The 21285-nt window shown below is 42.2% G+C and overlaps 2 protein-coding genes across 2 annotated transcripts; one reads left to right on the forward strand and one right to left on the reverse strand.

Annotated features, from left to right (window-relative positions):
- Positions 1-90: 90 nt before the first annotated feature.
- On the reverse strand, positions 91-16682 carry cln3 (CLN3 lysosomal/endosomal transmembrane protein, battenin). Its single transcript, XM_056287912.1, has 14 exons — positions 16296-16682; positions 15776-15872; positions 15512-15604; positions 13523-13602; positions 13222-13307; positions 12598-12670; positions 11768-11911; positions 10576-10727; positions 6418-6470; positions 6078-6146; positions 5779-5834; positions 5570-5663; positions 4941-5081; positions 91-4415 (listed from the first exon to the last, which is right to left on the reverse strand). The coding sequence occupies exons 1-14, from the start codon at positions 16373-16375 to the stop codon at positions 4299-4301; spliced, it is 1335 nt and encodes a 444-aa protein (XP_056143887.1). The 5' UTR covers positions 16376-16682; the 3' UTR covers positions 91-4298.
- A 2015-nt stretch (positions 16683-18697) lies between these two features.
- LOC130120075 (uncharacterized) lies at positions 18698-20652 on the forward strand. Its single transcript, XM_056288693.1, has 4 exons — positions 18698-18772; positions 19241-19298; positions 19443-19993; positions 20095-20652. Exons 2-4 carry the CDS (start codon positions 19260-19262, stop codon positions 20450-20452), a joined length of 948 nt encoding a protein of 315 aa, XP_056144668.1. The 5' UTR covers positions 18698-18772; positions 19241-19259; the 3' UTR covers positions 20453-20652.
- The last annotated feature ends 633 nt before the right edge of the window (positions 20653-21285 follow it).

Consider the following 21285-nt stretch of genomic DNA (forward strand, 5'->3'; position numbering starts at 1 on the left):
GTGTAAGAGACGAGACCTACGTTGCGCAGTTTCAGTAAAGCGGAAGAAGGGCTTTCTTATTTATTTAGATGCAATAACAACTTCCCCCTGTAAAACTTCCAAAGATAAAGTATTCCCGATTGAAAATATTACGTTTTTAAATTAATCAAAGCAATTTATTGTGTAAGAAAAACGTAAAAAAAATCCTGTAGTTTTTAGTGAGGCACAACAAAAAGGTCTTTCACACGATCTGACAACACAACCACCAGCTGATCATAGTTCAGGTGGAGACAGCAATCCTATTGATGAATATCTTTAAACAAGCCAATCAAAGATCATCTTTCGTTTTTGTAATTATATATGGCAATAGCAGATTAAAATTTCACTCCCTGAGTCATTGGTAAAAATCATCATTTGACAATTGCTGACGAAGAAATAACATTTCGATCGTCATATGCACGAATAACCAGAAAAGTTCACCATATCCGAATACTTAGCTATACTAGGAGAACAAAACAGTTGCAGCACCTTAAATATACATCCATCAATTATCCGAGCCGCTTATCCTGCTCTCAGGGTCGCGGGGATGCTGGAGCCTATCCCAGCAGTCACTGGGTGGCAGGTGGGGAGACACCCTGGACACGCCGTAGGCATCACATAGAGCCGACATACACATACACGTCAGTGGTCAAAATTTCAGTGGGAAGCTGCAGTAAACAGTTTGTGTTTAAAAGCATATGTTACTGTTTGTCGAGTTAATAAAATGTAAAAGGTTATCCTTTCTGAGAATAGACAGCTTCCTTCCTCTGGTGGTGGCTAAAAGATAAAAGCCCCATGAGGAATTTAGCTATGACCTGTTTGGGTAGCATTTGGGGTGTTGGGGGGGAATTATTGCTACCACTGACAAAGCTATGAGGCTGGGTCCCAAACCTTGATGCTTCTACTTAAGTATACAATCATGATGGCTGCACAAAAGGCCACTTGACATTTAAGGTCTGGTGAAAGTGGTGCAACAGTGGCTTAGTATTTAGAACTGTCACTTCACAGTAGGGAGTCCTGGGTTCAATTTCAGCCCATCTGTGTGGAGCAATGGCGTTGGTTTGATTTCAACATTGGTAGGGACATTTTTGAGTCGTTTGTTGGACTAACAATGTGCATTCCCGACCCAACCTATCACAGCTCAAGCGCGAAGCCATGGTAAGTGCAGCACTAACAATAACTCGAGAACCCACTCACCCCCTAACCCATTCTTCAGATTGCAGGTACCTCACCTGGAAACGGGCTGCTATAAAAGGAGCTTTGTTCCTTTTACCATTTAAGATCTAAATTCACTGAACTGCTAAACACTTGTGTTAATGTATTGTTGTCTCCCTGCTCTCTATGCATGTCCTGTGGTTTATATAGTATGTGTACATGTGTTTACTGTATGTGAGGCTCTGTACAAAAGGTGAAAACAAATATCCTCTTGTAGGACAATTAAGTATAACTATCCATCTATTGTGTGTGTTAACTGGAGGAGTTGTTAATCAGGACAAAGAGGGAGAAGCCCACATTCATTCCTTACTTTATTTTGGCTTGCGAAGATCTACCAGAGAAGTTCATACTGGGCTACCAGCCTCATGGAAAAGCATGGGTTGAATATGTGACCATCACCCCAGATGGTTTCCGCTACCGTTCTCAGATATTTCCTACGGTGAAAGGACTGTGCCGTTGGTTCAAGGACCACTACCAAGAACCTGTACCTAGTGTCACACCCACCAATAGCAGCAGAACAAGGACACGTCTCTCAATGCCACCCCAGCTAACATTAACATCACAGATCTGACACGTGCAGTCAACTCTCTCCCACACAAGTCCTCACAGATGTTCAGCACCATTGTGGCAGTCACGGGCCCGGGCCAGAACCCCATCACTACACCAGCACAGTGGGGCCCGAGCCAGTATGGATACGGTGGCAGCACTGGGGGAGGAGGAGGCAGTTCCTCTGCCTACCATGTGTTTGCCATCGCCCAGTAGCCCAATGATGACACCCAGCTACTCCTACACCACACCCAGCCAGCAGACCCTGGGCACACTGCAGTACCCTGGGCTCCACCCTGCAGTCCTCACAATCGTATGGACACACCCACTTGCACAAGGCACACTCATCACACCATGGCCCCCGCAGCAGACACAACGCCCACTCATCTGGCACACCCTCCTCCATTACATCCAGAGGATGTACCCCGCAGCAGCCAAAGCCCAGCAGCTCTGCAGTGGATTAGGGAAAAATGGCAGAGCAGTGGCTTAAGAAGCTGAGGGACACAAGACACCAAGGATGACCCCACAGCCATTGCTTAGATCCCATGATTGAGAGCATGCCCATGTCCATAGCCAGAGACGCCACACCCTTCTTGGATGAAATGGACTTTTGCCTTTTAGAGGTCAAAAGGCCATAGACTGTTGGTGTTCGTTGTGTATGTTTGTGTGTCCCCTCAACTTCGAATACAATGTAAAGAAAGAAAACTATAGAGTGAATTTCATAAAAGGACTTGACTTTCAAGTCTTACACTAAAAACCATATATGCTAGGGCGAGTAATTGGGTTTAATATTGGAGTTAAGAGGTTCATCGTGTTGTGGTGGAACGACATAGTTAAGGTGAGGAATGTTAGCTAATGGACAGCCCATTTGTGTATGCCCATCTTGTGGTAAGGTTGTTTGCTGACTGAGCATCCGACCACAGCTGTCTACTCAGAAACCAGCAGTGTGTGTGTGTGTGTATGCATGCAGATATGTACACATTAATCTACTGATGTACATGCATGCACACATACATACATCCTGTAACGGTTTCTCTTGGTTTGATCTAGGTTGGGTGGCGTCCATTTAAGAAAAAAAACTGAAAAACTGCAAATGATGCTGGCTTATAAAAATGAATGCTGTGAGATTCTGCAAATGACTTGCCTGCTGCATCTACACCATTAAGGCTACAGTCACATTACTCTGCAGCGCCAGTTGTGGCATTTCCTGAACCTCAAAATGAGTTGAGTAGAGAAATTAGAAATGCAATGCATTACCATGTACACATATGATGATGATGATGATTTTCTTCCTAATTTAGTTCAATAAAAGCCCCCTGGCCCTGTTGGGGACAGATCCAATAGTCTGATTAAAAAAAACAAACAAAATAAAACTTTCTTGGTTATGACAGCCTGTTACCTCCATTTTCACCCTGGGTATTCCCAGACCACAGCACCCCTCCGCCAGCTCCTCAGGGAGGACGTGCCGGGGACCTGGACAGCAGCATATTCGGAGGCAGTCTGCAGGCTAAAAAAAACAACTAACCACTGCACCTTTGCTGGCTCATTTTGTCCCATCATGCCCTACTATGTTCACCTGCGATGTCTCTGCTGGAGCAGTGGGGGGCGTACTCTCTCAGGAGCAGCATGGTGTCGAGAGACCCGTCGCCTTCACTTCCAGGGCCCTGACTCCCACAGAGCAACGCTACTCAGTGGGTGAACGGGAGGCACTGGCTTGCATCTGGGCGTGTGAATGATGGCATCTTTACCTGTACGGATGTCAGTTCACACTCCAGACCGACCACCAGGCACTCACCATGCTGCTGTCCGCCTCAGACCACAAGCCCTTGCGGCCACACACGTGGGCTGACCGCCTCAGACAGTATAACTCCGTGCAACACAGTCAACGGGAAACCTGCAAGTCTGTATAGACCCAACATTGATGGATGGAGCGGTTGTGGACTTAAAACGACAAGAGTCATTTCAGATCGCCAACAATAGTGGTAGGGACATGTACCTACAATCCATACCCCAAATCGATGCCTACGGTGTGGAACTTTCATGATTTCCTCGTGTTAAAGTGGGTTTCTTCCAGGTGCCCCAGTTTCCTCCCACAGTTCGGAGATACACGTCAGGTGAACTGAAATCTCTAAATTGCCCCAAGGTGTGAGTGACTGCATGTGGGGCGCTGTGAGTAGCGACTTCCACCCAAAGCCTGCCGGGAAAACAGCTTGTCATGACCGTGAATTAGCTTAAAAGGTTATAGATAATAGATGGATGGTCCTGTGAAAGTGCTCATCCCTTCTTCACTCCCTAGCAGTATCCCTCAATAGTACCACATACTGGGATAAAATATGTTAGTACCAAAGCAAAAACATATAGCTTTGAAGAAAATGATTTGAAGGCTGTAAAGCAACAAGCTGCAGTCTGCAATTTTCATGACATGCCACATGAGCTTGTCTCCATTGTTAAGAGAATTTAAAAAGCCAAAAATGCTTGAATTTTGCCCAGTCTATCTCCTCGTGAGTGCCTTGTCCATGTCAAAGGGAGCAGAAGTATTTGTGGACAGGGAAAGCGATTAGGCCGGACAAGGCAATACCCAGGCTATCTCCCACGCTGGCAGCAGCCATGGCAAACTCCCTCTGTCTGTCTCCAGTCTGGATGCATAGGAAAAAGAGAAAACCAACAGTCAGGTGGAACACATGCCCATACACAGTCTGTCGAAGGACAACTCATTAGCTGATTCAGCAGGTAACCAACTGCAAGTTTAGAAGAACACTGATTCACAGAAGGCACTTTGAATGTGTTAACTGGTACATTACATACTAAAGCACTTGAAACACAGAATTCATACAATAAATACATTGATAAATACTCAAGTTTTTAATCATTTTAATAATTTAAGTGCCAAAAAATTATAGACTAATACTGTACAACAAACAATGGTTAACAATGTACAGTGACATAGATTTTAATGTGTTAAATATTATTCTCACTGTATTGTAAACACATGCATATACACTTGCATCTACAACCCCCTGGATTTGGTAGGAAATTAAAAATGTGAGCTATACCTTGAAAAATATACACAGGGTGCATAAAGGCTGCTGCTTTAGTGAACAAAATGTAACATTATTGTTGGTGTGTCTCTACTACTTGAACCAAACTGACAAAGGACAGACCTCCTTGCTGATGTAGTAGAAGGTGTTGACATAGGCAGCTCCTCCCAGCAGGCCTTCATACAGTACAATAGCAAACACCAGCCCGGCACTAGACAGGAACTGGTAGTATACTGCTAAGAGCAGCAGCACTGCATTTACACACTGAAGAAGAGAGAGAGGAAGATATTGACATGGAGACAGAGTGAGGGGGAGCATGATGGAAAAGGATGGGGTGGAGATAAGCAAGTGATGAGATGAAGATAGAGATTATTATACAAGGAGACACAGCAGGAGATGGAGGGAGGAGCAAAATTTGAACAAAAAAGCGAAAGACGGGGCAAAGATGGGAATGGATTATCTATCAAAGTTCATTTTATCATCTCAAATATTTACCAGAAGGAAATCTAAACACCAGCACACAAGGATAGATGGTGCACCATAGCCTATTAACTCTAGTTTTATTCAAGTAATGGACTGTGCAGGACAACGCAGAGTAAGCTGAATGTCCTGAAGTGTGATGGTGCAGTACAATAACCAATGAAATATGGAGTAGACTCACTAATGTGGAGGGAAAAGCTCTTCATTATAACATTTATCCAAGGTAGGAGTTACCTTCTAAATATCTGTACTACTTTGTTTTAGGTTCTCACCTGTAGCAAAGAGAGAGCCCACAGTCTCCTGATCTTCACACAGCACAGGGAGGAACGAGACACCAACACACCAACCTGGTACAGAGTCTGGTACCTGAAGGAGCAGACATGCACACACACACACACACACACACACCTTAGGGTCTGCACCATAAAGTAATCCTATGTACAAATTCCTGAGGAATAACATGTCAACAAGAGTTACTGACCAGCGATACTGCTCTGCGTGAGACAGATAAAATGCTGGGAAATACAGAAGTTCGAGCTGGAAAAGAAAGGACTAGTTTAGGATCAAAATGATCATAGGTCCACAGTAAACCTGGAATCTACCATGAAACTATTCATTTTAATAGTTACTGTGAAGTTCGTTTTATGATCAAGCTGCACAAGCCCATATTAGTCTGTTGACATTGCACACAAAAAACAAAACAAAAAAATCTACATTTGTGGCTAAGTGAAGAGCAATATGATGAAAGTGCTGATGGGGGGGGGGCAAAGGACAACTCACCAGACCCTGGTTTATAAAGTACTCTGCAAAGTAGACCAACCCCAGCGGAACGACAAACTTCACCAAACTCTGATCGGAGGAAACAAGAGGAATTAAAGATATTAAATGAGTATTCAAATCAATCTAATCTAATTCAAGATGCAGTGGTCACCAACCTTGTTCCTGGAGAACAATCGTCCTGCCGGTTTTTGCTCCAACCCTAATTCAACACAGCTGATTCTACTGATTACCTACTTAAGAGAGCTTGACTAATTGAATCAGGTGTGTTAAATCAGGGTTGGAGTGAAAACTGGCAGCGCCTCAGGAGCAGGGTTGGCGACCACTGGTTCAGAGCGTCTACCTTAATGACATGAAGTTTCTCTGTTAAGGTGAGGGGTCCAGTGGTTCTGTCCTCTGTGACATTCATGGGGGAGAGAAAATGTCCTGATTGATTATTCAATTGCAAAGAGTAAAAATGTTAAATTAAATTAAACTTCTTGCCGATGTTTCAACGACAAAACCAAAAATAACAGTGCAATACATCACAGGGCAATAGATTATTCTCTCTCTGCATATTCTATATTTGAGAAAGAAAACTTTTTACCAGGGAGATCTGGAGTCAGTACACTGTCACGCTGCAGATCAGTGGCGTTAGACGTGAGCAATCTTATCCAGAAAGGGCTGATGTGGGTGCAGGTCTTTGTTCCAACCAAGCAGTTTCACACCTGTGTTTCCTAATCAAGTTCCTCAGCAAAGATTTTGCTGGTTGATTAGTGGGATCAGGTGTGTAACTGCTTGGTTGGAACAAAAACCTGCACCCACATCAGCCCTTTCTGGATAAAATTGCCCACCCCTGTCAGATGAACACAATGGAGTACTACTGCTGCGCTTCTGACTTGTCTTACAAACAAACCTATTTTAAATTGAACAGCTTGACAATTTCTGTTACATTTTGTTGTATAATGTTAACAAATGACTAAGCTTTCATTTGTAGAGTACTATTCCCAACTGTCTTACAAACTACCTGATTAATGATTAAAGCCCAAACCAAAGCCAATAGAAAACATGCAAAAGTTTTAACTATTGCAAAGTCCCAGCTAAAACTAAAATAACAATATGAAAAATGTAGGGGCGTGTGGGTGGCATAGCGGTCAATTCTGTTGCCTACCAACACGGGGATCGCCTGTTCGAATCCCCGTGTTACTTCCGGCTTGGTTGGGGGTCCCTACAGACACAATTGGCCGTGTCTGCGGGTGGGAAGCCAGATGATCGCTGCACTAGTGCCTCCTCTGCTCGGTCGGGGTGCCTGCTCAGGGGGGAGGGGGAACTGGGGCAATAGCATGATCCTCGCATGCGCTACATCCCCCTGGTGAAACTCCTCACTGTCAGGTGTAAAGAAGTGGCTGGCGACTCCACAAGTATCGCAGGAGACATGTGGGAGTCTGCAGTCCTCCCCGGATTGGCGGAGGGGGTGGAGCAGCGATCGGGACAGATCAGAAGAGTGGGGTAATTGGCCAAGTACAATTGGGGGAGAAAAAAAGGGGGAAGGTGAAAAATGTAAAGAAAACACTGGTAAAAAACATGTTATTAGCACTCCTCTCTAAAAATCTCCCATAAGCAGTGATTTTAAAGATGATGCTGATTTTGCTAGCTTAAACACCTATGGGACAGCAATCAAAATCAAGGCAAAGGCCCAATTACCATCAGTAATGGAGTTAAGATATCTGTGTTCTGACTCACTGGATCTACGCTGTTGGTATAAGCCTGCCATTGGCTGACTATCTCAGTCGGAATTCTCCTCCCCTTCCACTAGCTGCACGTTACCCTTTTCAATGTCCCCGTTGCTACATGAAATAACAACAACAACCTCCAAGCTAGCAACGGACATGCTGAAAATGACAAGCCCCCCCACACACACACACACACACACTAATTTGCAAGGGCACCATCACTGCATACTGGGCTTAGCGCCGCCCAAGACGATTGTGACTGGTTTAAAGAAATACGAAGTCTCCTATGAGCAAGACCTTTCTCCGGCATTGGCACAGCGCTAAAATGAAGTGTGGAGATAGGTCTGGCAATGCAAGACTAAGACATCTGTAATGCCAGTCAAAAGTAGATTAATTCTTAAAGTAATCACTGAAATCTTGAATTATGAAACAAGCAACCAGTGTAGAGAAGCTAAATGACCTTAATGATCTTGTCCGTGGAGAATAAAGTAAATTAAGCTATTTGGCTTGTAAATTAATATTAATAGGTAAACCTTCAAGCAAATCTAATTTATAACGTATGGTATTGAGTACAGCAGATATCAAGTCTAGACACCCTTTATTGCCTTGAGGTAAACCCAAACAGACCTTTTCACATTCATATGGCCACTGTGGAAGAATACTGAAGTATACTGTAAACTGTATCAACCAGTGCTATTCTTTTCTCTTTTCTGTTCTCTGTAAAATGTCCACTTTGAGTAAGGCATCTATTCAACTATTCCAACATCTGGTGCAAACTAGTAAGATGAAACCCATATGACTTTGGTAATTCAATTGGTTTTTCTAAGACAGAGACGCCTCGTGACCTTTTGCAGATATGTTTGTGCCATGGTATATAAACATCTATCATCTCAACATTCTTTGAAAAACCTCATATGAAACTTTTGTGCCTTCTTCCCAAGCTGCATGTTTGATTAAATTACATCATGTACTGACTGGTATACTGTCTTTACTGAAATAAAATGCAGAGATATAAATTCTTTAACATCATACTGCACTAGCCAGCAAAACCAAGGTAAAAGTATCAAAATTACAATCTAAAGCCCCCCACTTGCTGAAATGTGCACACATAATACTACTTAATAAATGCACTGATTGCTTTGAAAAAAGGCAGTAAGTCTGTTTGGTCTCTACCAACTTAAACACTTCTGGACATTTGATGAAGGGTTGACGTTGCCTTAAAAAGCAAGGGGAGATCTAATACGTATTTCTCTACTGGTCAGCCAGCATGCTATCTAAAAGACTGAGTTTTGACTGGGCTATTTCAGGGTACTGACCTTCCATTTTTCTATCCAGCCCTGGGTTGAAAGGCCATTTTCATTGACTGGTTGATTGATTGATGATTTACAATGCTGCTGTGTGGAAATGTGAACATTCCCTTTGACTTGAGATTTCTATATGAGGAGGTCAGCAGACATTTCTCTGAAATACACTGGTATGCGCGCTTTTTCTTTCTCTCTAGCCTGACCAGACTTCTGTCTCCAACTGACAGTCCTATAGCTAGATAGTGCCAACAGTGGGTGCTGTGTTTCTTGGGTTTGGGGCTTCATTTTCTTTTCACCGTGGCTTATTCTAAAAGTCAAAGCCAAACAGTTTTTTACCTTGTGTGCTGATTGCTCAGCCAGTTAAACACAACAGTGTCATTTTTCAATTCAGTACAGACGAGCATAGGGAATAAATACGTGACATAACTTTCATTCAGCCACATCCCTCTCAAATCTTAAATACAGGTTTAAGTCCATGCTCATCGACACCTGTCATATCATGATCATACTATTCCTCTCTCTTTCTTTCTTTTTTTATTGTTTGTTGTCTTGACTTCTTCTCTTTTTATTTCATTTTTTTTAAAATCTATTCTGTATCTATTCTGTTTGTCAACCCGAGGGAAGGATCTCGAATGAGGCCTTCAGGCTTCCTTCATCCCCCCCCCCCCACATTTATTTTATCATGATTTCTTGCAGCTTATCTTTTTCTTTTAATTGTGCAAATAAACAAACTAAACTAGAATAAACATACCATACAGGTAGGGTTGGGCAATATGGACAAAATCAAATATCACAATATTTTTGGACCAAATACCTCTATTGATATTGTGACAATATTGTGGAGATGACTATTGGTGCTTTCACAAAACATTTACGCAATCAGATTTGCGATAAATAATCATCAGTAATGCCTATATAATAACTAAGTAGGTAAAGGCAAATAATAGAACAGTCTGGTAAGCTCAAAAAAATCACATCACTACTGTAATGCAGCCTTTAAAACCAGTAAAAGACAACACTTACAGCATATCACAATATTAGGATATCCAGATTTCCAGATGATATCTAGTCTCATATCACGATATCAATATAATATCGATATACTGCCCAGGCTCAGGCCTGAATGCAGAGTTTTTGATTTGAATCCAGTCTCAGGACCGCACTAAATGTCTTTTTCTCTACAAGCTGTATTTCCAGTCTGACTCTGCTGTCCTCGCTAATAAAGACTAAAATGCCAAATGTATAATCTCAAACAAGTTCTATAATCTTCATCAGACAAAAAGACATTTTCCCCAAACAGAAGGCATGCATAGACCTTTCATCCAAAGCATAATTTGGACAATGATGGATGTACATTTTTAATGAGTAGTGGCTTTATTGCTGCCACCTTACCCCAACGCCGGGGAACTAAAAGTACTGCAGATATATCGTATATCATTTGAGGAATCAAAATCACAGTCACATTCATAATGAAGGGACACCCACCTGGGGTCCGTTTCTCCAGCTGTTCCTGCTCTGCATCAGAGCTGTCCATGAGCCCCCGTCTCTCCTCTGAGCTGTCGCCCCTCATTGCAGACCCTGCCTCTCCACATTGCCACTGACGGAAATCCGGTGGAAAGACCAGCAGGGAAAAATAGCTGGAAGCAGTATAAAACAGGAGAAGTGAAAGACAGTAGGGGGAGATGACAAGAAAAAGGACCTGAAGAATGGTTCTAGATTTTTACAACCAAGGTCTTATTTTCATGTTGGTTTTTTTTTTGGCATCTTTGCATATCGGTTAGGTTATCATTTTAATCACTGGTTTCACTGTGGAGATCTTGGATAAGGAACCACTGCTGGACACAGCTTTGCAATGGTACCTATAGAGTAATAGAACGAACGCAACACATGTTCCACAGAGACACGTTTCAACAAGTCCAATTTATATAAACCATTTATTTGAAAGTGAAAACGAAAGTACAAGTTAAAAGTTATTGCCAGAATTGTCCAACAATATTAAAGGTCACCTGCATTGCTGAGTTATTTCCAGGTTCAACTTGCTGGAATGAGTAGTACTCATCAATTACCCGGCCAGCCCAATAAAGAAGTTAAAAATAACGGAAAACCATGTACACAATCTAATTGTGTAATTAGGGCTAGGACTTTTTTGTTATTGTTTAAAGGACAGGTTTAAGGCTTGTGTTCACTTGCCCCATGAGACGCCATTATAAAGCTGTGCTGAGAGGTGGTCTCTTGTCCCAAATAAGCCAGTGAGTTAAATGATATCATAACTCATATGCATGATGGTAAAAACGACAAAAATAAGATCCATGTGGTAGAAGAACTGAATTATCCTTTAAGGGAAAGCTGTTTTACACCACAGGTATTGTGCAACAGGGTAATGAATTTCTGGATCAGCAGCACTACAAGTCCCTAACAGTAAGAAAAGCATAAGGTCAAGACACAGCTCCTAGTCTATAGATGGAACATTTAATCTTTTGTCACTTAAAATGGCCAGCTATATTAGATAAATCACAAAAAAAAAAAAAAACAGAACTAGGCAGAGTTGTATCTGACCACAAGACAAAATGAAGGAAGAGAAGAAAGGAAGATGGCAAAGATTAGCCTTGAGTCACTCTCAGCGCCATTTCACGTGAATACTTTTTTATGACATTATCTATCATGTTTTTTCCCCTACCTAATCAACATGGCGACAGGGATCACCAGCATGATGAGCAGTGTAACCCGAGGCGACAAGCCTGCTTGGGTCAGAACCGAGTAGAGGAGGGCACCAGCCACGCCTGCACCACCAGTGCCTGAACCCCAGCCCCCAAGTACATTCCTTGGTGAGAGAGACAGACAAAGAGAGAAAGACAAAAGTGAGAAAGAAAGAAGGGGAGATTTAAAATGAAATGTGCCAATATCAATTTGAAAGAAAAAAAAAGTTTATCGGTTAATGTTGGACAGAGAGACATCTGAAGAGAAAAGTTTTAAATGTGCCCCCCCCTTTCTCCCCAATTGTATCCAGCCAGTTATCCTACTCTTCCGAGCAATTCCCGGTCGCTACTCCACCCCCTCTGCTGATCCGAGGAGGGCTGCAGACTACCACGTCTCCTCCGATACATGTGGAGTTGCCAGCCGCTTCTTTTCACCTGACAGTGAGAAGTTTTGCCAGGGGGATGTGGCACATGGTAGGATCACGTTATTCCTCCCAGTCCCCCCCCCCCAAACAGGTTCCCCGACCGACCAGAGGAGGCGCTAGTGCAGCAACCAGGACACATACCCACATCCGGCTTCCCACCCGCAGACACGGTCAATTGTGTCTGTAGGGACGCCCGACCAAGCTGGAGGTAACACAGGGATTTGAACCGGTGATCCCTGTGTTGGTAGGCAACGGAATATAGACCGCCATGCTACCCGGACACCCTAAATGTGGTTTAATAGTGGATGAGTGTTCCTTTTTTTTTTTTGTCTGACTTCGTGAGAATTGTGAAGCACAACTTTAAAAATGGAGCGACCAACTCTTACCTGCTAAAGAAGACGGTGAGAGAGAGGAAGGAGAGTTCTCCCATCCCAGAGCTCATACTGGCAAAGATCACACCTGGAAAGACGGCAGTAGAAGGTAGAATGTGATTGTTATCAAATATTTGATAAAAAATGTTTGAATATATTAATAAAATAGTTTGTTCTGCTTATATTATGTGGAAAAAAACACTCATGCACATAACAAAATGATTGATTCAAAGTTATTCATCAATAAATCATGATTTGTTTCATTTGAACATTTCTGCATGATCTTAAAACGTCAGTCTGCTTGCTCTCTACCTCTCAGTTGTAAGAAATGCTAATATGCTTGCATTAATAATAAATAAACTGATAAGTCTGTTATCAAGGCCTCCATGGAAAAAGTAAAGCCACATCTGATTTGAGGGAAGTAACCACAGCTGCTCTCTTGGACTTCATATGATGGGAAATGAATCTATTAAATATAGCTTATCTACTGGACAAAACCCTAATTCTCATTTTGATCCAGGTGATGCCATACAAAAATGGAAGGCATAAAAAGTGCAGAATCAGAGACTACAACATGGCTCATGAAACACAAAAAACCACCTCGTATCCTCAAGAGATGGAGGCTTTTAATTTCATTACCCAAAATGCTCATCCACATGGCCGAGGAGAAGGACACTAGGAGAAAACTTGTTATTGCTGCACCAACGCAGAACAACACTCTGAACCTGAGAATTACAAGTAAAACCATTCGATCACAGAAACAAGGAATTCATAATTAGGACTACTCAGTTCAACAGAACACCTAAACACTGCATATTGATGTGACAATTCATTACCCCAAGCTGGTCATTTCATGTTCATTACCCAATGTGTCTTTATTCATATTCAGAGAGATGTTGATTTTTTAGCACAAGATTGAAATGACTGCCCTTGTTCTTACCCATAGGGCAGTCTGTGAATAAAAAAGGGAGCAGCCAGCTTGATGACGAGAGTGGGAAGGATATCAGCCAATAGCACAGCCTGTGAAAAGTGTAAAAGAGGAAAAAAAGGGATAGAATAACAATAGAACAACAACAGAACAAGGAACAAGAATGAAAGACACCAAAGTGAGGCCAGTGAAAGTGTGATGAAAAAATATAAATATATATTTCATCCAGTCTTGTGTTATTGCAATGCTACCCCCCCCCCCCCCGATGTGTAATGAATTGGCAGTAAAATGTGCTAGCTCTGCATTGACACAGAAATAGCAAACCATCCTCAGATGACGGTAAAAAAAGTATGAATACATTTAACTTGTACTTTCACAAGACAGAGAGGTACATTGGCAACATTTACATTGCACATAGTATAGCTTCGATTATAGCTGGGGAAACTCTGAAGAGAGGAGGCAAAGACATCAAGGGATTGCTTTACAAAGCTCGATCTCTGTTTCACTCTTTCACCAATTACCCAACTACTTGCTGAAGGGTCAAGTCTCAAGTTGACTTTTTAAGGATTTTTGGAATACTTTTATTGCAATATATGAAATATACACTACCGTTCAAAAGTTTGGGATCACCCAAACAATTTTGTGTTTTCCATGAAAAGTCACACTTATTCACCACCATATGTTGTGAAATGAATAGAAAATAGAGTCAAGACATTGACAAGGTTAGAAATAATGATTTGTATTTGAAATAAGATTTTTTTTACATCAAACTTTGCTTTCGTCAAAGAATCCTCCATTTGCAGCAATTACAGCATTGCAGACCTTTGGCATTCTAGCTGTTAATTTGTTGAGGTAATCTGGAGAAATTGCACCCCACGCTTCCAGAAGCAGCTCCCACAAGTTGGATTGGTTGGATGGGCACTTCTTTGAGCAGATTGAGTTTCTGGAGCATCACATTTGTGGGGTCAATTAAACGCTCAAAATGGCCAGAAAAAGAGAACTTTCATCTGAAACTCGACAGTCTATTCTTGTTCTTAGAAATGAAGGCTATTCCATGCGAGAAATTGCTAAGAAATTGAAGATTTCCTACACCGGTGTGTACTACTCCCTTCAGAGGACAGCACAAACAGGCTCTAACAGGTACTATTTAATGAAGATGCCAGTTGGGGACCTGTGAGGCGTCTGTTTCTCAAACTAGAGACTCTAATGTACTTATCTTCTTGCTCAGTTGTGCAACGCGGCCTCCCACTTCTTTTTCTACTCTGGTTAGAGCCTGTTTGTGCTGTCCTCTGAAGGGAGTAGTACACACCGGTGTAGGAAATCTTCAATTTCTTAGCAATTTCTCGCATGGAATAGCCTTCATTTCTAAGAACAAGAATAGACTGTCGAGTTTCAGATGAAAGTTCTCTTTTTCTGGCCATTTTGAGCGTTTAATTGACCCCACAAATGTGATGCTCCAGAAACTCAATCTGCTCAAAGAAGTGCCCATCCAACCAATCCAACTTGTGGGAGCTGCTTCTGGAAGCGTGGGGTGCAATTTCTCCAGATTACCTCAACAAATTAACAGCTAGAATGCCAAAGGTCTGCAATGCTGTAATTGCTGCAAATGGAGGATTCTTTGACGAAAGCAAAGTTTGATGTAAAAAAAATCTTATTTCAAATACAAATCATTATTTCTAACCTTGTCAATGTCTTGACTCTATTTTCTATTCATTTCACAACATATGGTGGTGAATAAGTGTGACTTTTCATGGAAAACACAAAATTGTTTAGGTGATCCCAAACTTTTGAATGGTAGTGTATATCACAATATATGATATGCCACCTTTTCTGGCAGTGATGTCAATTTTCCAGCATTGAGGGATCACAACTTCTAAATGAATGTGTAGAAGACTGCTGTAGTAAGGTTACAAGCATACCTGCAAACATTTTCTGTCTCAACTTGAAGAAAAAAAAAAGGTGTCAGTGGGTGCCAGTGTGTTTTGATGAATCGCCATTTACCGCTGTGGAGACAGGGTTGCAGTCATAGCGGCTACTGTTACTGCTGTTTGTCACTGAGAAGTCCAAGGTTCTCAGGTCGTCAGATGCTGGAGTCTGGATCGAAGAAAGCAAAGTACTGAAACTGGTTATATATTGGTCTTATATATATACGTATATATATGCTTTAAGAACCTTGACACTGTTTTAGAACATGGTCATCAGAGCTGGTGAGCATGGTCACCTGGTAGCTGCTCATACAACATGTACATACATCTGTTTACTTACTGGTACTGTGGTATTGTCTGATATTTGTTTTTTCAGGATGTCGTGGGCTGCACTCAGCATAACCACATATGCAAAATTGTTGCACAATCCTATGAGCCTGGAGAGGTCCAAAAAGACAATATTTTTGATCAGATTGATTTGGGAGTGTCAGTATCCAAAGGTTAAGACGTGTGCAGTCAGTTTAGACAGAAATGTGGACGAATATGCCATGTATTATAGAATATTTTCCATATGGCATGCGTGCAAGAGACGCGTATAAGTATTACCGTGTAATAATGCTGTGACATACAAGGGGTAGGAAAAAAGTAAGTTTATACTTCCTCCTACTCCTTTTCGATCATGTGACAAATAATCCGATGCATACGGGGATTTGTTCGCTGAGTTTGATGTGTGGATTTGTTGATCAGTATTGCAAATGGCTTATCTGTATGTTATAGCCTCCTTATTTACATGTTGGAAATAAATCATCATCATCATCATCATATCAGACAGTGCTGAATTAAAACACTTTCTTACGTACCAAAATCCACTCCAATTACGCCATTTGGAGGGCTCACTATGTTGACCGGCATCTGCGTTAACACTGCTCCTCTGCTCCATGTTGCTCCTTTTATTCAATTACGCCCAAATCACCTCCCCAGTCTACTCATCACGGCCCAGTATACGAGGACAGCAAACAATTACTCAGTGACTTGTCTGACGAATAACTACCGCCGACTTTCTTTCTCGATTCCGGTACTATTTCGTTGGCCCAATCCCAATGTCCACACTCACGGACTTTGAGGTGCGTTCCCGGTAAAATCCGTGAGGGTTTAGGACTGTCCCACTGGCAAATCCTCATGCGTATGAGGGATCTCTTGCAGACATTTATTTGAGTCCTTTCAGGACACTTCCCGTAGATCCGTATTTCTGCAGACTTTCCCTGAGTTACCCACAATTCATTGCGTTGTGACGTCAACCGTAGGGATTGCCAGGGGAAGCCCGGAAGTGTTAAAAAAATGGTAAACAAACAAGGACAACTGGGCACATGGGTATTCAGCCTGGCATACAGGTTGCGCTGGTGTGTCCGTATTTAAAAAGAAACACCTTAACACGAATTTAAGATGGTGCTTAAAAAACAGGAAATCAGAGTAATGCAAGCACATGCTATATTACACACGTAGTTTATTCATCAACCATTTCTTTTGATTTTTGCTTAATGGTGCTGTTGTGACAAAATCGAGTAAATTGATTATTTGACAATTGACTATCGTCCCCTCTGCCCAATCTAGGGAATCCAGGGAAGAGGCTAGAAGACGTTCAACACGGGCAGTCGATCCTTTAAGTGCCTTGGCCGTGAAGAGAGCAAAACAAAAACGTGAAATAAAAAGTCCCTGTTCTGTTTCCAATGCAGTTTTATTGCAGGCTGACTGTGTTCTTTAGTGGAAGTTTATCCTTTGACGTCATCTCCTGGCGACTAGTTATTCACAGCAACACGGTTTTTGTCTGTTTGTTTGTTTTTGGGGAGGCTGGGGGGTCCACCTTTTTACCCCCAATTGTACTTGGCCCACTTTTCCGAACCGACCTGGTCGCTGCTCCACCCCCTCTGCCGATCGGGGTGGGCTGCAGACATGCCTCCTCCGATACGGAGTCGCCAGCAACTTCTTTTCACCTGACAGTTTCACCAAGGGACGTAGCGCGTGGGAGGATCATGCTATTCCCCCCAGTTCCCCCTCCCCTGATCAGGCGCCCCAACCGCCCAGAGGAGGCGCTAGTCGCGACCAGGACACATATCCACATCCGGACGCAACGTTGAGATTCGAACGTGCGATCCCCGTGTTGGTAGGAAACGGAATAGACCGCTACGCTACCCGGACGCCCGTTTCACAACAACACGTTCGCGAATCTGTCCTTGTTTAATGACGTCATCAGTAGAGTCCCGTATTGTTTCTCTTTGGTAAGCACGCGGCTCTTTGTGTTTTACAAATTCTTCGACTTTAAACTTGTGGCGTTCCCAACACAGAATATTACCCAGTAGTCTAGTCAGTTAAGGCAAAATGGCTGCAAAAGACTATGGCCGGACTCGATGAAGCAGCAATCATTGGCAACGCTGTCTTCGGGAGGGGGGCGGAGTCGGCTTGTGTTCGTCACGTGAATGCGTCTCTGTATGTGTCGGAAAAGCAGTGGTTCGGCCTGGAGTCGCCTTGTCACGAAAGTGGGGAGGCGGTCTCCTTCGAGACTGCCGGCCGGAGAGATGCAGTTGGCGAACGCATGCAGTACGAAGGTGGGTGTTTGAATTAAAATAGGGATCGATTGGCCACTAAATTGGGAGAAAAAGGGGAAAAATCAGAAATAAATTTATAAAAAAAAAAAAAAATGGCTGCAAAAAGTCATTCACATTTGAGCCTATGTTTTTCTGTTAATTTAGAGTACAATAAAGAAAAAAATGCAAGGAGCCCAAAATTTTAGGTGGGGGAAGTCTCTGAAATGGCCACGCCCACTTTTTAGGCCTGGAAATCAGTATCTCGGCTCCTGAATGTCGCAGAGAGCTGATCGTGGGCTCAAAAGAAGCAGAAGCACCACATTTATATAAGCATTATGAACAAACATATACCCCAAAACCTTTACTTTTTCAGATATTTTAAGAAAACTAATTTTTACTGGTCACGTTTCACGTATCAGCTCCTGAAGGTTGTAAAAAGCTATATTTGACATGAATCTCATTCGCTGCCTATGTTATAAAGCATGAAGCACAATACACACACGAATCATGAGTTTAGAAAATATCTTAGTTGTCTGTGGTTCTTCTTATCACTTGGGATGTAATGCCGCCTCTGACCACAATTACAAATTGGCGCTGTTTGTTTATCAAGTGGTTGATTCTACAGGAAAGGAAGCAGAAGTGCACATGTTTCAGTAAAGCTAGTTTACTGTAAACATTTGCCAAAATATGACATGCATGCCTCATCTGGCCTTCATATCAGTGAGTTAATTTGTTCCTGACCTCGTGGACGGATGGTAAGGAACAGTGTTGTTTTATTTTTGTATGTTTACCTTGTAAAACATTATTTTCACCTTAGCTCATATGTGTAGGCCTAACTAGCCTTGCAAGCATGACTTGCTCGATACACTCGACAGCACAGTTGCACAGTTGTAGTATTTGGCTAAGGCATTACCTACTTTTGGACAGTTGGTGTTTGTGTGTCTGCTTGCTCTACACATGTTGGTTAATTTTGGGCATTTTTAGTTGGCTGGTATGAAAGGGTGAAAGTATTTGTAGTAACAACACTTTTATTATGCTATATTTGGACACACTTTTATTGGACTATATTTTATATCTATGCAGAAGAATAAATAACATTGTTTATTGCATGCTATTTTTGTGGGAGGGTGGATGTATTGTGCCATACCAGTGAAACATCACTCTGTTACAAACTTGTGTACAGAAAAATCAAGTTTAAATTAGTTCTGATTTTCCATGATCAGATGATCCCCCATCCTAACTATGGAACTAGGGAACAAGACCCTGTGCATTGTCTGCAAGGTTAGTTTTCACGTGTGTGCTTCAGTAGTATAATGTTTATGACATCAATGAGTCCAACAGTGTTAGTTTTCATGCGTATTCCTTCAGTAATGTAATGTTTATGACAGCAATGAGTCCAACATTTCATTTCTAAATTCATGACAGGAATCTGGTGGAAGGGACATAACTGCTGTCACAGCTCCTAAGCTGCTTCACCAAGTAAAACTGTTTGAGGAATCCGGACTGATCACCAATGATGCGGATATCAATCTTTCACAGAGACTGTCAGCTGTCAATGCAGAAACTTTACAGGATGGATATAAAATCCACAAGAGTTGCTATGATCGCTATAATAACAGCCATTTCAATTGTGCGAAGGATCGTAAACGGAAAAGAGAACTGGACCTTGCAGATCACCAGACTATTGGGGCAAACACACGAGCAAAGGCTGGGCCTAGTCTTGCGTTTGGAGCCGAACTTTGCTTCTATTGTGAAGAGCCAGCCATTGAGAACCCTCGGAAGAAGGACAAATCAGAACCATTGTTAGCTGCTGCGGGAAAAGAAAAGTCAGCAAAACATGTGAAGGATTTCACAGACAATCTAGAGATGATGGCCAAAGTCCTGAATGATGGCAAAATACTCAGATTACTTGAAACTGATGTTAGATCACGGGAGTTATTCTATCACAGGAAGTGCCACTCAAGATACCGTAACAGGTGAGCCAGCACAACATACCCTTTTAAGTTCAATTCTTAAGTTGAGCTATAGTCGGGCCATATATATATATTTTAATAATTTGATTATTTCTTCTTACTAGATACAGTTCAGCGAGCTGCAGGATAAAGCAAGAAAGAACTTCATCACAGAACTCCCCAGACATGATCCAGTATGCTGAATATATCGCCATGGAGGAAGTAGGGAACTTCATTGATGACAGCTCAGAAAATGTTTTTGATCTTCACAAACTCGAGAATATTTATCTGCAGAAAGTTGAAGATTTGGGCTTCGACCGGCCCAAATCTCACTCTACACGATTTGCTGAGAAACTCTCGAACAGCTGTCTGGACATAAATGTAGTGCAGAAAGAGACAGGGGCACATTACAGGGTTATTAAGAAGGGTAGTTTGGACAATGTAAAACAGCCTGCTACAACTCCCTTGTCCCCCTGTCATTGAATGGGGTTGGACTACCGAAGGAGAGGAACTCTTCGTCAAGTGGAGCACAGTTTCCACAAGAGATACATTGTCTCAAGTAACAGGGGTGTGTAGTTGCAGATCTAATAAGTGTACCTCATGTTCTTGTGCTGGCAGAGGGATGAAATGTCTCATTTATTGCAAGTGCCTCAGCAAGTGTTTGAATCCAGTCTGATGGGATGTGTGAGGTTAAAATAAAGATTTTTTTGGACCTCACATGGTTTGCTTTGTTTCTTTGGTGGTTACTGGGTTCCTCCTCTTATAACAAAGAGTCAACTTGAATACTAGCACTCCATGAGTAGATGTAACACTTTTACTCAAACAAACTGTATAGCCTTCTTGCACAGATTTGGCTAAAGTTGATTGCATGCTGCTGATCAATTCAATGGAAAAAAGAACATGTTCATGAATAGCTCAAAACGTGAAGGTTTTAGGGCATACAGTATATTTGTTCAGAGCACTAATATAAATAGTTATTTCCACATCTTTTGAGCCCAATATCAACTCGGGGCAACCTCCGAGAGCTGAGCCTGAGATATAGTCCCAGGGCTAAAAAGTGGGCGTGGCCATGTATGTGACCAGTGAAAATTAGTTTTTTGTAGATACCTGAAAAAGTAAAGGTTTTGGGGTATATGTTTGTTCATAATGCTTATATAAATGTGGTGCTTCTGCTTCTTTTGAGCCCATGATCAGCTCTCTGCGACATTCAGGAGCCGAGATACTGATTTCCAGGCCTAAAAAGTGGGCGTGGCCATTTCAGAGACTTCCCCCACCTAAAATTTTGGGCTCCTTGCATTTTTTTCTTTATTGGACCC

Source organism: Lampris incognitus, chromosome 10, assembly GCF_029633865.1.
Source record: "Lampris incognitus isolate fLamInc1 chromosome 10, fLamInc1.hap2, whole genome shotgun sequence".
Taxonomy (NCBI): domain Eukaryota; kingdom Metazoa; phylum Chordata; class Actinopteri; order Lampriformes; family Lampridae; genus Lampris; species Lampris incognitus.